This window comes from Vipera berus, assembly GCF_964194415.1.
Source record: "Vipera berus genome assembly, chromosome: Z".
Taxonomy (NCBI): domain Eukaryota; kingdom Metazoa; phylum Chordata; class Lepidosauria; order Squamata; family Viperidae; genus Vipera; species Vipera berus.
The window spans coordinates 90323387-90340581 of NC_138205.1; the positions used below are offsets into that span (position 1 = coordinate 90323387).

Genomic DNA, 17195 nt, shown 5'->3' on the forward strand with positions numbered 1-17195 from the left:
TCATAGAGTGCAGTGCTCTTTCCGTCAATGTTTCTAGGCCTCGCATCCTTTTGTAAACAGGATGATTTGCTAGCTTGTTTTTTGAAATCAGCTGAGTCATCTCTACAGTAAGCCAGAATGAGACACACATCTCTGAGAATAAATTCTGGGTGCCATGGAAGGGCCACACAGTGTTACTTATTTAATTTTGTTGTTTTGATATTAAATGTCATGAAAAAATTTTGTGAGATTTTCAGTCTCAAAACAATTTGCTTGGCTTTCAGTATAGGTAGATGCATTAATACTAAACATAATTCAAGATACAGGAGTACTCATTATATTTCCCCACCCCTTAAAGTCTGAAAAATTTCATATATAAAGATTGCGGCAGCAATTTTATGTTTCAGAGTTTCAAATATAATGTGCATTACTTTTACAGTTTAGCAAAGTAAATCAGTTTAGTTGACTCTGCAGTTAAGGCCAGCTTTTTTACTTGCTGCTTCGTAAGTAAATAACCACAGCAAATGTGATTGTTTAGCACAGACATGTCAAACACAAGGCCCGGGGGCCAGATCTGGCCCGCGAAGTGGTTTCATGTGGCCTGCGAAGCCATCCTGGAAACAGTGAGGGAACGGCCCCCTCTGCCTTGGCCCTGCCCCAGAGACCCTCCTCCTGCCAGAGACCCTCAGATCTGTCCCACTCCTGCCCAGGGCCCCATAGGCACCCTTGATGCGAACAATGTAGAGCTGGCCACGCCCACTCAGTAGGCCACATGCACTCCAGCCACGCCCACCCAGTAGGCCACGCCCACCCAGGCCACACCCACCCGGCCCCCTGAGGGCAACTGCAATGCTGATGCGGCCCTCAATGAAATTGAGTTTGACACCCCTGGTTTAGCAGATACTGAATTTAAGAGCTTTTCTCTTATTGAACCAGAAAAAAACCCGTCCAAAGTAAATAAAAAATTGCACATTTACAAACAGGCTACATTGGGCTGTACTTGAAGACTACCTAATCCAGACTGTATTAATGAGAGTAACAATGGGCATGCCTCAGTATGCCCATTAAACTGTTGCTTCGTGAGCTGTGCCAATTGCTAGTTTGCTGCCAGGTGTGATGCAAGATGTTGTTTTTTGTAATGCTCAGAACAGCATAGGGATTATCAGTTTCCCATAATGTCTTCAGCTGATTTGATCGTCCAGGATTGAAGGTTCCTTAGATTAAACAATATCCTCTATTTGGACCCCTGAGTTCTGGATGCCCCCTCTCCCGTTATTCAGAAAGCAGTAAATATCTGGCTGTTCACTCAAGCCTTTTGTGAGGGAGAGGCAGACCCCTCACTTGATCACGTTTGCCATCTTTTATATTTTGCTTGATCACTCAGTCAGCCAGCTGTTTAGACTAGATCTGGCATGTTGTTCACCTGTCGAGTACCTCCCAAGGATGTGGGATAGGCAGATGTTGTTTAATAAAATTAAATGTATTGTCAAAGGATGTAAGCTGTTTCAAGTAAAGCCTTTTGAAATTGACTGATAGGGATTTTGTAAGTGCCGTTGGTGTTCTTCAGCTGTTTCACCTCTCTTCTGCTATTGCTAATTGTTATTGTAGTTTCTTTAGAGAAAAATATGCATGTACTTTAATAAAAGGCATCTCACTGTGTTGGGGTAAATTATAACTAAATGACTTATGAGTCTCCTCAGTAGAGTTTTTCACCATGAAGATTTCTGATCTAACCTTCATTAAATAATAACTTTAATTTTCCAGTTAGACATGATTACAAAACTATTTCAAACTAAAGAGCCTTGGTGGAGGAGTGGGCTAATGCCTCCTTAAGTAACACCAGCTGCCTGCAATTAGTGCAGGTTCGCATCCCACCAGGCTCAAGGTTGACTCAGCCTTCCATCCTTCTGAGGTAGGTAAAATGAGGACCCAGATTGTTGGGGGCAATTAAGCTGACTTTGTAATAATGCCGCTTGGGGGAGGCGAAAGCCCTAATAAGCAGGCATATACATAGAATGAAGGCTATTGCTAAGCACATTGATTTGTGCTTAGATTGTAAGCCACCCTGAGTCTTCGGAGAAGGGCGGGATATAAATGGGATTAAAAAAAATCTTCTGTAAAACAGGACACATGCTTTCCTTATTTCATCTGCTGATCCATAGAAATCTTGCTTGGCCTGTTACAATTATTAGAAAAGAATTAATTCATTCTCATCCTCATTCTCTCTCTTTTTAAAAAAACACAAACAAACAAAATTTAGGAAGCATACTATCACCCCCTATGCTGTGCATGGGTTCTACTGCAGATTTCATTTCTTTATGATAGTTGGTAATTATTTTTTTATCAAACTTTTATCAAACTTAAGTCAGCAAGCAGAACTTAAATACTTTGAAGATCATGTAAAAACTACAAAGTGTCAACCCATATTGTGAGCCGCAGCGGTGAAAAATGGTGTAGCAGTAAAAAAAAAGGCAAGTAGGGGCTACTTGTATGTTATATAAACTTGCGTACATTCATAGTAGGGTTAGTAATTTTGGATTCTAGGTCATATTTTACACCCTGTCAATATCAGAAAAAGATTCAATCCACAATTATAGCTTATTGAGGATCCTAAGAGGATTTAAATATTCTCTTTATTATTTGTGTCTTTATTTTTTTAATTTGTATAGCTGCTCATCACAAACTGGGTAACACTGGGTGACAATCATGAAAACAAATAAAACAGTCAAAACCCAATGGAAAATTGAATTCAATACAAATAGTAGCCAATAGATATTACAATCTGTCAGTGTCAATGCAGCCAGAAAACAGGGCCCTCTACTAGCTAGGGTAATATAATTTTACTTTTAAATTCCTACAGATTGGTAAGGGAAGAAATCATAGTATCAAGGTATCCATTAGTGCCACAGATGTAATTAAAAATAATAAAGAAATCAACCTCCCTTTCATACATACTATAGCATGTATGCTTGAGTTAATTTACTGATAACAGCAACTGTAATCACATCCTAAATCGTGACCTCTCTGTTCTGTTAGAGCGCTGTCAGCGGTTTACCTCATACAACAGTTTCTTACTTGAACTCTGAAAGTATCACAACACAACACAACACAACACTTTTCCAGATCACTTTGAGAATGGGGGACAATTTCTAAATGGTTATGACAGTCTAATTGAAGAATTGTTTACTCCAAGGTCAGTTTTAAAATAAGGGATTGTACAAAAGGAAAGCAATGAAACCAATGATTAAGGTGCTACTTAGCCACAGAGTTCACAAGATATTTTGGCCTTTCTCTCCTTCTCCCTCTCGCTTTCTCTAATCTCATTATTTTCTTCCACACTATTTTCTTCTCTACTATTGCATTTCTATTTAAATTCTTCCTTCCTTCCTTCCTTCCTTCCTTCCTTCCTTCCTTCCTTCCTTCCTTCCTTCCTTCCTTCCTTCCTTCCTTCCTTCCTTCCTTCCTTCCTTTGTTGATGTATGTATCCAGGCAATGTACAGAATTCAAAATATTTCTGGAAACACTAGACTATGGTGAGATATATATATATATGTATGTATGTATGTATGTATGTATGTGTATGTATGTATGTATGTGTGTGTATGTGTATATATATATATATATATATATATATATATATATATATATATATGCAAATTATTCAAGTTGCTAATAAAGAATTTTGGGAGGCTGAGATGGCCATTTCGAACTCTTTATGTTCTCATCAGTCAGTCATACCCTTTATCTGAGATTCGAACCTGGGCTGATTGTATCTTAGGCAGTTGTTTTTAACTTGCTGAGCCACAGGTTCTTTCTCTCTTTTTATTAGCTCGAAGGCAAGGCAAATATATGTTAAGTATTTGTCAAGGCTTTTTTGAAAGCACCTTGCTAATTAACTCTTTCATTCTTGTTTTGGCCTATCTTCAAGGCTTATCCACAGGATATAGTCAACTATGACAGCTAATAAAAAGAGAGAAAGAACCTGTGGCTCAGCAAGTTAAAAACAACTGCCTAAGATACAATCAGCCCAGGTTCGAATCTCAGATAAAGGGTATGACTGACTGATGAGAACATAAAGAGTTTGAAATGGCCATCTCAGCCTCCCAAAATTCTTTATTAGCAACTTGAATAATTTGCACAAATAATGAGCTGTCATAGTTGACTATATCCTGTGGATAAGCCTTGAAGATAGGCCAAAACAGGAATGAAAGAGTTAATTAGCAAGGTGCTTTCAAAAAAGCCTTGACAAATACTTAACATACACACACACACACACACACACACACACACACACACACACACACACACACACACACATATATATATATATATATATATATATATATATATATATATATATATATATATATATATATATATATATATATATATATATATATATATATATATATATATATATATATATATATATATATATGTTTGGACTTGCCACCATTGGCTCTCAAGTACAATTTTTCCCCATCCACTTACATTTTATGTAGTTTCATGTAATGATTTAAGGCACTAGAATAAAAACCAGGAGAGTGTGAATTTTGGTCCTGAAAGATTGATAGGTGCATGGATAGATAGATAGATAGATAGATAGATAGATAGATAGATAGATAGATAGATAGATAGATAGATAGATAGATAATAGATAGATAGATAGATAGATGATAGATGATAGATAGATAGATAGATAGATGATAGATAGATAGATAGATAGATAGATAGATAGATAGATAGATGATAGATAGAGTGAGTAATTGTAAAATCAAACTCTTCCCACAAACTTAACTCCTGAGGGGTTTTCTGGTGACAATACAGTGGTGATTTGAATCCTTTCTTTTTACAAGAAGGTAACTGTAGATAATGAACAGAAGAGAATAAGCCTTCTTCCTAACTTATGCCAAATGAAATCTTTGCTTATCTGTCTAGCTTCAGAAGTAGAAACTGTTCATTCAAAGGTAATTTGTCGAACACAAAATATTGAAGTTGTAAAAACTACAATAGAGAGTATGACTTGCAGTATAACAGCTGGCAAAACAATGCTGGGGAGCATTCCAAGGGAGAGACTTCTTTGAGTCAGGGAACTTCAGGTTTGATACTGAGCCATAACAAAGCTAGGAAACACAGAGATGATGCCAAAAGAATGAGTAGGTCCCACAGAATGAATCACAGGCCTATTATTCAATGGCCTTTTAATAGAAACCCTCTTGCTTGTCTTGTGATCCACTGAAGTACAACGTGCTCATTTACTTACATTCTCCTGTGAGAATCCAGAATCTCCTAAGCCGTGTACTGACTGCATGCATGTTTCAGATTGAATGGACTGAGTAGGATATTTCATGGCTATATTATTTACCATGCGCTTAGAGGAGGTACAATCCTTGTATGAATGCAGCCGTGAGGACTTAATTTCTGAAAACTGAAAGAAGGATAGGCAGATTGCAACATTGTATGGCAACTGCACAACTTTTCCCAATGTGGATGTCCTGCAGACATGTGATCATAAATCCCCAAAATCCCAAGTCAGCCTACCATGACCATAAGTGGGAATTATGGGGTCCACACAACTGGAAAACATCCAGACTGGACAAAATAGCTCTGTGCTTATATGATCATGTCATATCTGCATTTATTGATAAATATTAAGTGTAATGGAGGTGCACTAAATACATTCACTTGAAAGGCCACAAATTATAACTCTAGACTATCTTCAGAATTATAATAAATTTCCACCATTATATTAAAAGTAATAGTTACAAATGGCTATAGCTGGGCTTAAATCAAAGAACGGATTAATGAAATTGGAGCAGAGAACTGTTTCAAAGCTATTGGCAATGTTTACTATGAAAGGAAATTGGGTTAATGGGACTCCTTTAGAAGGCATAAAAATATAGCAGTAAAGGATGAATTAGTCAAATCAGCGAAGTATGTGTGACTTGTACTTTACTTTTCTAAAAAATAACTATTAGTTTTAAATTAGCGCAAGGACCTGTATCATAGGTTTCTGCTAAAAGTGTATAGTTACATTGCATTATTTTACTGTTTTTCCCTAATTATAATAATACATAATGCCTAGAAAGAGCTAGGAGTTCCCTCCCAGGTTGTGCTTTGTTACACTGATCTCTTTCTGACAATATCGTGGAAGGTTCTTCCAAACACAACTTCCAGGTTGACAGATTGTGTTCCCTGTGCTTTCACACCACACTCTTGTGAAGCAGTGGAACTGATCAATTTTGAAATCAAAGTGCCTCAGGAACAATCTCTAAACACCGGTTTTGAAATTGAAGTGTTCTCTCTGGGCATGTGAACATTCCTAAGGATGTGAATCTAGCCAGACTGATGATTAGTGAAATGAGTTTTATAATTATGGAGGAAAAAAGCCTATATGTTTACAGGAAATATATGACTAGGACAGGCAAAGCCAATTACATCTTAGATCCAACAACATGTATTCCATGTATGTGTGCCTGGAAAGACAGGCAGAAGAAAGTGATCCCAGATTAGTAATCTCTTAGATAAAGAGCAAACAAAAGGAACTCAGAGTAAATTCTCAACACTCTGTCTACATACTTCTGCTTCTTGGGTCAGTAACTCATGAGGTTCCGAAAAATCAGTGCCACTAGATTTGGACCACCAACATTTTGAAATGATAAAATAGAGTTAATGGTTATTTGTTTTTCTCACTCTGCTTCTGACTATTTATTCCTCTCCTCGTAGCTGATTAGCTGCCAAAGCATCACACTATTCGCGCACTAATCTTATTAAATTGAGTAAGGGTTGACTTTGTCAGTCATTTGCACAATAATTGGCTTTGCTTTTTTGAAATCAGTGATGGAAAGAAATCAAACACATAAGACAGAGAACTGGGGGGGAGAAGGAGCAAAATAGCAAGAAGCTGGTTACTTTTGGTGATATTAATATTAATCAGTTCTTAGTTGGGTCATCCAGAACAACTCTGCATCTTGTGGGTAGCTCTGAGGAAAACAACTGTGATTTGTTTTTGATTGATCCCATGGCTTTGAAGACCAAAAATGATAGGTGAGCAGTCCAGATGTAGACAAAAAAGAGAGATCTGAATGGTGGAACAAAAATATTTTAGGTGGTGATCTTGGTAGGTGAGGGGAATGACAAACTGGATTCTACTTAAAGCCACAAAGGTGTTGGAACTATTACTGCCTCCTTCCTATACCTCCAATATCTCTGTCATCTCGATCTCTATATAATTTCTACACAGATTTAATTATTTTAATAATGTGTGCAAGTGTATCTTTCTCCAAATACGATGAATTATATTACATTTGTGTTCCACAGTACAGTTTTTTGAGAGTATATATAAAGCTGATCAAAGTCCACAATTAATCTCTTCAACAGCCCTGCCTTGCCTGGACCAGAAGAAACGGATCAATACTAACCGAGGATGCTCTTTTGTCGTTCTTGCACTTCCTCCTCCTCCCCCTCCTCCTCCTCCACCACCATTATTTCCTCCACTACACTTCACACATGGGTGGGATTCTGTAAGTATAGATTTAAGCATATATATTTTCTTACCTTTTGTTAGAAACCACCATATCATATAAAGAGTATATAGCATAGGGCACTGTGCAATTCTAATAGCTAAACTAGATTAGGACCATAATCTGATAGCTACTGTATTCGTCTGAGAGAAGATTGATGGAATTTAACTAGATTTATTTATGAGCAAGCATGCAAGAAGATCGCATTATGTCTCTTTTTCAAAAGCGTTATATATTTTAAGTACATTTCAGAGCAATAATATAATACAATTGAAATGAATAATTTTGATATTAAAAGATTTAATTGTAGAACTGTGAATAAAATACATGCAGATTTTAAAATGAAGGGATGACTTGGAAAAGGTTTCTTTAACCAAGTTTAATTGATAAAGTTATATCAGCTGTCCAGTGTAAGCATTTCCAAAAGTTGCAATGGATCCTGTCTCTCATCTTGCACAATGTGCTCTGCCTCTGATCCTATATGAAAATTCATGCCATCCTGGCTTATGTTTCTCCTTGATTTCATTTTTATTTTGGAGATTAATCATTATGGCTTCAGCCTCTGCATCTTGGGGTTTCAAGCCAAGAGGATATTTATTTTTGCAACCTGCCTACTTATCCATTGCCCCATATTTAGGATAACCTGCATGTCTTATGGAGTAATGGAAAGCGATATATGGCTTCAAATATTAAAGAACATGAGAAGACCAAGACATTCATAATGAGAGACATTATGCTCTTTCCCTTAATTTGCAAAGTGTCTGAACAATTGTTATCAATCAACTGATTCCATCTCATTGCAAGCCAGATTGGTTGTGCAACAAATTTTCATCTGTCTTCAGGTCTTATAAACCAGGGGTCCTCAACCTCTGGGCTGCAGCCATAGAACTATGCTGTGTAAGCGGTGGGTGAGCATGTGTGCACATGCAGCTTCACTCACGCAAGTGACAGGCAGTTGCGCTCTCATGAGCAATGCACGTGCACTTGCCATTCACACAGAACCCTCTCCTCCCCCGCCAAGGCCACCAAGCTGGAAAGGTTAGGAACTGCTGCTATAAACTTCCAAACAGATCTCACATAATGCTGCAGGTGTGTTATAATTGCCTACAAAATTAAGTGCAGCATAATCCTATGTCAAAAATGATGGGATTGAGTGCTCACTTCAGAAGCACATATACTAAAAATGATGGGATTGAAAGGGAATGGAAGGTACCATTTCTTCTAATGGACATCAACTTACATCTGCTGTTTTGCTTGTAAAGATAGTGAGATTGGCAGAACTGACTTGTCAAATGCCATAGGATTGCATATATTTTCTGTCTTTTCCATACCATGCTCCATTCCATACTGTTTTTATTCATTATTAATAAAAGCTTCTGAGTGTTTTATTATTCTTTTGACAATTGGCTTTTCCTTTTAATGTTGCATCAGGGATGTTCAGGGAGTGGAGGTGCGGGTTAAATAACAGTCAAGATGGTGGACACAATCATTTCATCAAAGCTCCACCCTTTTTATGTGTATTGCCATCTTGACTTTTTTTTTACTTCCTCTTGTGGACACTCATGTTACACTTTTCTCTGGGAAACTTGAAGACTTAAGAAAATAGTCTATTTTATTATTAATGGATAATGGATAGCCCATTATCACAGTTTCTCCCCTTCTCCTTACTTCCTTGTACCTCTGTTCTTTGTCCTTTAGCAGGGAACTTTAAGAAAAATTTGGAGGGCTATCAAGATTTTTCCCCTTATAATTGTGAATGGAGGATGCGGTCTGCTTTAATCCTTGAGAAGACCTGTTGCAAACAAATGAATGGGTGGGTGGGTGTGTCGATAGGTGTACTTTTGTGTAGTATATTTTTGTAACTGGGTTGTATATAAAAAATAGTGGTTGGTATAGAAATAGCTTAAAATAATAAAATGAATTTCTAAATAGTATATCTTATGTTGGAAAAGAATATTTGTAGGTCAGGGTTGAATTTAGTCCATAAGTAATCTCTCCAACATCCCTCCCTTGACTGGGACCCTTGGTGCTCTCTGAGCTTGGTTGTTTTCTTGCAGACATTCCATTACCAAACTAGGTAACATCATCAGTGCTGCAAGAAAACAACCATGCTCAGAGAGTACATAAGAACCCCCACAAACCTTATTTTACAGGCATTTCATATGGATTAACTCAATACTAATGGTTTTTATTCTATTGTTTTGTATTACAATATAGCTTCTGGCAGATAAATATATATGCATCTGCACATAGATGTATACATACATACAGGGTTTTATTTAGCTGAATTGGCAAGGCTTGATTAACAGGTAGAGAAGCTGGGATTTGTACAGGATTTATGTGTCTGTCTGTGTCTATATCTATCTCTATTTCTCTATCTTTCTCATCTCTCTATCCATCCATCCATCTCATCTTACATCTTACTTTGGGGGAGGTGATGTCACCTTAAAGACATGATCATCTTCATTTTAAATAGAGTAAGTTGATTAGGTTCAATTTGCCATCTATAAAAATGCAATTTAACATCAACATCTATATCTCAAAACACTTGGGCATCAAGCTTCCAGATGTAAAAATAAATAAATAAATCACAAATCAGAAGTAAACAAGGATCCCATGACATTTAATTGGAGTATGTGTTTTTACTGAAATATCAATATGTTCTTTGATATTGGACAAAATGTGCCACAGTCCTGTACAACCCCTAATAGTTGCAGAAATCCATTATATCATATCACATTTATTGGAGGACTTCCCAACCTTTGTATGATATTAGTTACAATAAATCTTTACCCACAACATCTTTTCTAATTGACTGTCATTATTTCATTGCAAATGAAGGGACATAATTGAGACTTAAAATAGATTTAATCTACTCTCTTCCTTGAATTCCTCCTAAAATCCCACAATCTGTACTAAAACTATGGATCAACATGTAGAACACACAGTAGTATAGGAAGAATTCTAGCAATAAAACCAAGAATATAATGGGACTGCCATAAAAATCAGCAGGAAGAGGTCAAAAATTCCAGCGAGGCAGCACCAAAAAACCCTGCTAAGAGAATATAGCACGAAGTATTTTCATGTAACTGAGTTTGCACTGAAGAATGGTAATAGTGTACCTTTTCCCTTTTTTTCAGTACATGTTCTGAATTGATCCATTATGTTTCAGTATCTCGTTCAACAATAAGATGAGTGGCATATACATTTAATAAATAAAAAATAAATAAAGCTTGTATGGAAATGTGGTACTGAGTAAAATACATAGAGGTAACTTCCAGGCTATGGGCCATATTGGCCCCTGGATGTTCCCCATAGAGCAATAACATTTACACTTATATACCGCCTCCTAATGCTTTACAGAACTCTCTGTAGAAGTATTATTTGCATATTGTCCCCAACAATATGAATCTTTCTTTTACCAATCTTAGGAGGATGGAAGAGTGAGTCTACCTTGAGTCTTGTCAGGACTGAACTTCAGGCTTGGCAGAGTTGCCTACCATGCTGCATTCTAAAACCACTGCACCATCATGGCTCAAATGATCGTCCATTCTTCTTTGAAAATCTCATCTATCTATCTGTTTTAAAGTGTTGGATTTGTCCCTCCAGTTTCCACTCTTTCAAAAGGAAAAGGATGAGCTCATTTCCAGCCAGAATCTGAAATAAAAAAAACCCATTCCACAGCCCCTAAAAATCTTCAAAACATTTGACATAGAAAAAGGTGCAAAGCCTTATGCTGCACTCAAGGGTAATGACCTTAAATAACATTATTGGATGTGTGAGAGAAAATGATGTTCAGTTGTGTACAATTAAGCTATAGTACCTAATACAATTTTATGCTTTCTTAAGATGAAGAATGCCAGGAAAATAAGACTTTTCATTATTCTGTATCTTTATTTGCCTGCAAATTTACTGGCTGAATTCAATAGTCCATAAATAGTATTGTGAAAGGGACAGTCTAAGTCTCTTGCCCGATCTGTATTATACATCTCCTGTTTAATAGGTGAAAGAGTATGATGTATGCCCTCTGACTGTTACTTCATTATTCTTTTCTGATTGCTTTGCAAGGAGCAGAACTTTATTTCTCACACTCAGTAGAAACTTTATAATCCATACAGGCAGTCTTCGACTTACAACCAGTTTCTTAGTGACCATTCTAAGTTACAATGGACTTTCCCAGGCAGCTTATGACTTGGCTTGCTTATCACTTGGATCCAAAGTTCTGACAGCCAGGCACCCACCACCCCATGGTCACATGGTTGCACTTTAGGTGTTCAGCAACTGATCCACATTTATGGCAGTTTGCAGCATGCCATAGCCACATGACTTTGATTTATGATTTTTTTTTCCAGGAAACCAATGTTTACTTCTGGTTTCCGATAAAAAACACCTATTGTGGGCAATGAATTTGGTTAATGACTATGGTGATTCAATTAACAAGTGCCACAAAGAAGCTTGTAAAATCAAAAGTAGTCACGTGGCGACCCGCTTAAAGTTTGACACAATTTATGATTCTAATCCCAAGTTCAGTTACAGTCGTAAATAGAGAACTACCTGTATTAGCATCATATGGCAGCTGCTTTATTGAGAGACTCTATTTCTGGGATTATCTGCTACTTGCAATTTATGCTGCCAGCAGGAAGGTCTATTTTGGTTGAGGAAGTTGTGTTGTAGAAAGAAAGTGAGAAGAACCAGATCAAAATCCAGTGTAGTCTAGTATTCACTTTCCACAGAGGCCAAACAGGCGCTACACATATGTGAGCTTAGTAGCAAGCCCTCTGCTCATGTGCCCAGAAACCTCTATTCTATTAGTAACAGAAATGGCTCATAACCATTGGCACTTATTTCCTTGCTATGGCTTAGCATGTTGACTTTTATGGCATGTAAACCATGATGTAGAGTTTAGTGTCATAGGTACACTCAGCTACCTCTAGATTGTGCATCAAACCATCACTTAGGGAACCCAGTTATTGAGCTAGAACTCTTTTCCAAAAACATTGGATAGAACTTGGGAAATCAGAAATTGGAAAATATCTAAATGACCCATGAATGGATGAAAGAGGCATGTGGGTGCTGAATATGCAAATTTTATTACCCTGCTCTGTCATTGGACTATTGCTCATGTATATTGGGCATTTGGGCCAGGAAGCTAAACAGGATTGTGCCTGGTTAGTTCTTGGATGTAAGATCTCCAGGAAACTATGGGAAGAATCAGGAAGCTGAAAAAACATTCCAGGAGCAGAGCATACATATGATTTTGTATTATTGCTAAGAAAAAAAATATTTGGATATATCAGAAAGTTCCTAGGCATCAAGCTCAGTTCTAGTGGAACTTTATTCAACAGATAACTGTACTTCATCAACCTTATTGGCTCTCAGAAGCTAAGTTGATACTTGGATGGGAAGCCAAAATAGAATTACCAAAGCTTTAGCTAAGCATCTAGAAAAAGTCAATGGCAAATCCCTTCCATGCTCTTACCAAAAAAAATTGCACGGATATATCCATAAAATTATCAAGAATCAAATTCAACTCAAAGCACATTTTACTTTTTATGCCCTTCTGTGCCTCCCCTCCCCCTTTTAATTTCTTAGATGTTGTTTTCTCTGGATCTGAAAAACTTGTGTCAAGAGCTTCAGATAACACAATCTCCCTGTGCAGAATCTGTATGCCCCCCAGGATCTCCTGGCCCCCAGGTTAGTACTTTATTTTGGAAGGACAAAATTGGGTCACTGGGGGCAGGTTTTCTGATGTTACTTTGTCAGATGGCATGGAAGAATTAAAGGGGCACAATGAGAGGAAGATGGGGAATGATGCAAAAGAAAGCAACCTCCTTACTTTAATTTTACAGTATATTTATAGAGCCTTCATTTGGTTAATATACTTGTTGAGCCATCAAGGCAAAAGTTTATTTTAGTGCTTTTTAAATAGACTGGTGAAATAATTGTATAACTATGTAAGTAATTAAATATTAAGTGATATAAATAAGTAAGGAATCCAATGTTTCTATAGGTCCATGGATAATTAAAATTCTATGATTCTGAAATCTTAGCTCTTGTTTGATAGGACCTGATTGTCTTAAACAAGGAGGAAACATTAAAAGCTTCAGAAACATTTGCTACTCTTTGAACATGCCACCTCTATTTGATTTTCAGACGTAGGTGAGGTTTTATTTTGTACTGAAATGCCTAATTTTGAAAAGGCCTCAGTGGAGGCGGTGGCACACTTAGGACTTAACCGGTGTCAGTAAATCCCCTCTCAACAAGTCCAGGGGTCTGGAAAGCTAACATGGCTGTTGCTGCCACATTCTTTCTTTTTAAGTTCCCCCATTGTTGTAGCATAAGGTTCAGGCAGATGTGCTTGCCAGCTTCATTTCCATCTAGGCCAGTTCTGGGAGCCTAATCTAACTGTAGCCAAAATGTTTTTTTTTCTGCTTTTTTCATTGACTTTGCTAAAACAGAATCACTCCTCCCTCCTCAAATTCTAGATGTTATGCTTCCATCCTATCTCTCCACAATATTTTACATAGTGTGTCCATAAGAAAGGCTCTGAATTCTACCAAATTAAAGCACCATCTAATTGTTCCTTAAGGAGTATTTCTAGAAACAAATATGCAGGCAGATGTGAAGGCAAAGGATAGAGTTACAAGTGTAAGAAAATGTCATTCTGAGTTGCTAACAAAATTCCAGAGTTTATCAGGAAGTTGGACAATAAAAGCTTTGTTGGAAGCATCTTTCATCTGTCATGAGAGGTAAAGATTTAAAAACTGAACATTAAATGAGACCAAAATAGTAGAAGCTGCTCTAAACAAACATGAACCATGTTGCATGTGAAGTTTTCTGTCCAAATTGAAGTGAATAGACTTGATATAGATTCTTTCAAGAAGAAATAAGAAAAGCTCTGCTAAGTCACAAGTTATCACTGACAAGTCAGTGAACAAATTATATGATGAAGATATTTAAATATCGTACTTCTATTTTAGGGCCCACGAGGCATTCCTGGTGTGAAAGGACCAAAGGGAGTAAAAGTAAGCTCCAAAGTTGTTTTGTTAATGTAAAAAAGAAAGCTTTGGGGGAATTTGTACATACAATATGCAAATATGGAAATGCAAGTAAAGTATGCTGATTGTTGGAGAAATGCAGATCAAATATGGAAATGCAAACAGATTATGCTGATTGTTGTAGAAATGCAGATCACCTGTAAGGAAGGTTACCATATCTAGCCTTTAATACCCAAATGGTGCAAAGAGGATTGTTTTTTTTAAAAAAAGTTTGTTTAATGGCAGTCTGAATTATTGCAGCAAAAATGCTACTTTAAGCCAAACATATCAGAATACAAGGTTGTATTTTAAGGCTGGCAGATCTGGGCTTCAAAAATCCATATAGATGGTAGCAAAGAGTTTCAGAAATTAAATCTTTGCTGCCATCTAGTTTTTTGTTACCCAGATTTGATTGTCTTCATATCTCAGTAGTTGGAGTTTGGAATGCAACTTATTGACTTATTGGAGATGCTTTCTAACCTCTGGATGGTCAGAATCTTGATTGTGCAAGATTCCTGCTCAGACAAAGAACAATCTATCTAGGTCCTCTAAACACATTTACAGATTTTTCCCCCAGCCAATTTAGGGAAGTCATCTGATCTCCCCTAGGCTTGTCTCCTCAAAAACCTGGAAGAGCCTCTTTGTTTGAGGTCATCACTGCATTTTCCCCAGTGTTCAGTTTATGAGGTTTTATCTTGCTCTCAAGAAATGTGATCTGTCTGATTAACAGAAGTCCTGACTATAAAAAAAGAATATTGAGATCTGTTACATGCTGCTTTCCTCTGTTCTTGATAATCAACCGAATTAAAAATGTCCAGCTACATTCAAATTGTTTGTGCCTCCTACTGATATATTATTTTTTCTGGCAGGGTGAGATTGGAAGACCAGGAAGAAAGGTATAACACAAAATGCATAAGATATCTTACATTATAAGGTTTGCGGCAACCGTCTTAAACCTGGTACCCTCGTGGTATGTTGGACTGCAACCCCTGACTTCCACTCAGCAGGGTTACACTTGATGTGGGTGATGGAAGTTGTAGTCCAACACATTTGGAAAGGCTGATTTCTAGAAATTTTCTCCAACTTAATTTCATTCCAAGTATGGACTTCAGTGGCCAGAATCCTCCAACCAATATTGGCATTGGTGACAATACTGAAAATTGAAGTCCATACATCTAAAGTGGATTCAGGTTGGGGGAGGCTGCTTTTGTGCATATGCTAAGACATGTACTTATGTTATAAAAGTTCTACATGGCATTAAACACCGATAAACATGCATTAATCTGAGATATATAGATATCACATATCTGTTCTCTAGAGTTGAAATAGAAGTTCTTCCTGTCCCAATAAATCTGTTAGGCTCCCCTTCTCTTTCACTTCCTGGCCAAGACCTTATTATTCCAAAAGCCATTTACTTGCCAGATCCAATTCTCTCTTTCCTGAAATCTGGTGGAATGGCTACATTGAAGTGACAGATGAGGAAAGGATGAGCACATTGGATTTCTGGGTGCTCCATGGTCATTTCCAGTGTACAGTGGGTGACTAATTGCTAGTTGAAGTTATTCTATTATACATTACAGTCATTTTGAATGTTTAAGTTATGTGAACACCCATGCTATTACACCTGGTTTTTCATTTTATTTTCTTTTCTAATTTGATTTTTTCTGTTTTTCTGAAGGGCAGTCGAGGTCCTCCAGGTGTCCCTGGAATGCCAGGATCTATTGGATGGCCTGGTCCAATGGGACTAAAGGTAAGATTAAGCTATTGATGAAAGATTTGTCAAGCAGCCTATTTATAATGTAATTTATAATCTTATTGAAACCCAGGAAAGGGAAGTTTGCTAATACAGTAAATGATGAGTTTCAAAAATCTGTGGTTTACTTTGGGCAGATGATGTCAAAACCCCAGATTTCATATAAAAACAAAGTTTAACTGATATTAATTATTCACATAGAGTTAATAGGTATATATTTCTGGAACTGTCTTGAATTGATAGCACTCCCACACCTACAACCCAAAATATGGATCAGATGTTTAAACAACACCTTTACCATAATAAAAAAAGGACCAGTTAGCAAACATCCACAAAACATCAGCAACATCTTCAAAGGAATCCAATTCACAAGAGAAGAAAAAAAATAACAACACACTACCTTTCATAGATATCCTTATCAACAGAGAATACGATGGCAAACTAGAAACAAAAGTGTATTGAAAAACCATCCATACCAACCAAGTGTTCCACTACAAAGTAATAATAATGCAATGCAATGCAGTACAATGCAGTACAATACAGTACCACAGTTGGAAAGGACCTTGGAGGTCTTCTAGTCCAACCCCCTGCTCATGCAGGAAACCCTATACTATTTCAGACAAATGGTTGTCCAATCTCTTCTTAAAAACTTCCAGTGTTGGAGCATTCACCACTTCTGGAGGCAGGTTGTTCCACTGGTTAATTGTTCTATCTGTCAAGAAATTTCTTCTTAATTCTAGGTTGCTTCTCTCCTTGATTAGTTTCCATCCGTTGCTTCTTGTCCTGACCTCAGGTGCTTTGGAGAATAGCTTGACTCCCTCTTCTTTGTGGCAACCACTGATATATTGGAACACTGCTATCCTATCATCCCTAGTCCTTCTTTTCATTAAACTAGACATACCC

The 17195-nt window shown here is 37.2% G+C and overlaps 1 protein-coding gene across 1 annotated transcript in view; it reads left to right on the forward strand.

The window, feature by feature from the left end:
• Window positions 1-7396: 7396 nt before the first annotated feature.
• Window positions 7397-17195, forward strand: part of COLQ (collagen like tail subunit of asymmetric acetylcholinesterase) — a 60457-nt gene continuing 50658 nt past the window's right edge. The window contains exons 1-5 of the mRNA XM_081344156.1: window positions 7397-7502; window positions 13095-13196; window positions 14483-14527; window positions 15409-15435; window positions 16218-16289. Of these exons, the coding sequence (XP_081200282.1) occupies window positions 13095-13196; window positions 14483-14527; window positions 15409-15435; window positions 16218-16289 (246 nt within the window). The 5' untranslated portion in view covers window positions 7397-7502. The remainder of the gene's footprint in view (window positions 7503-13094; window positions 13197-14482; window positions 14528-15408; window positions 15436-16217; window positions 16290-17195) is intronic.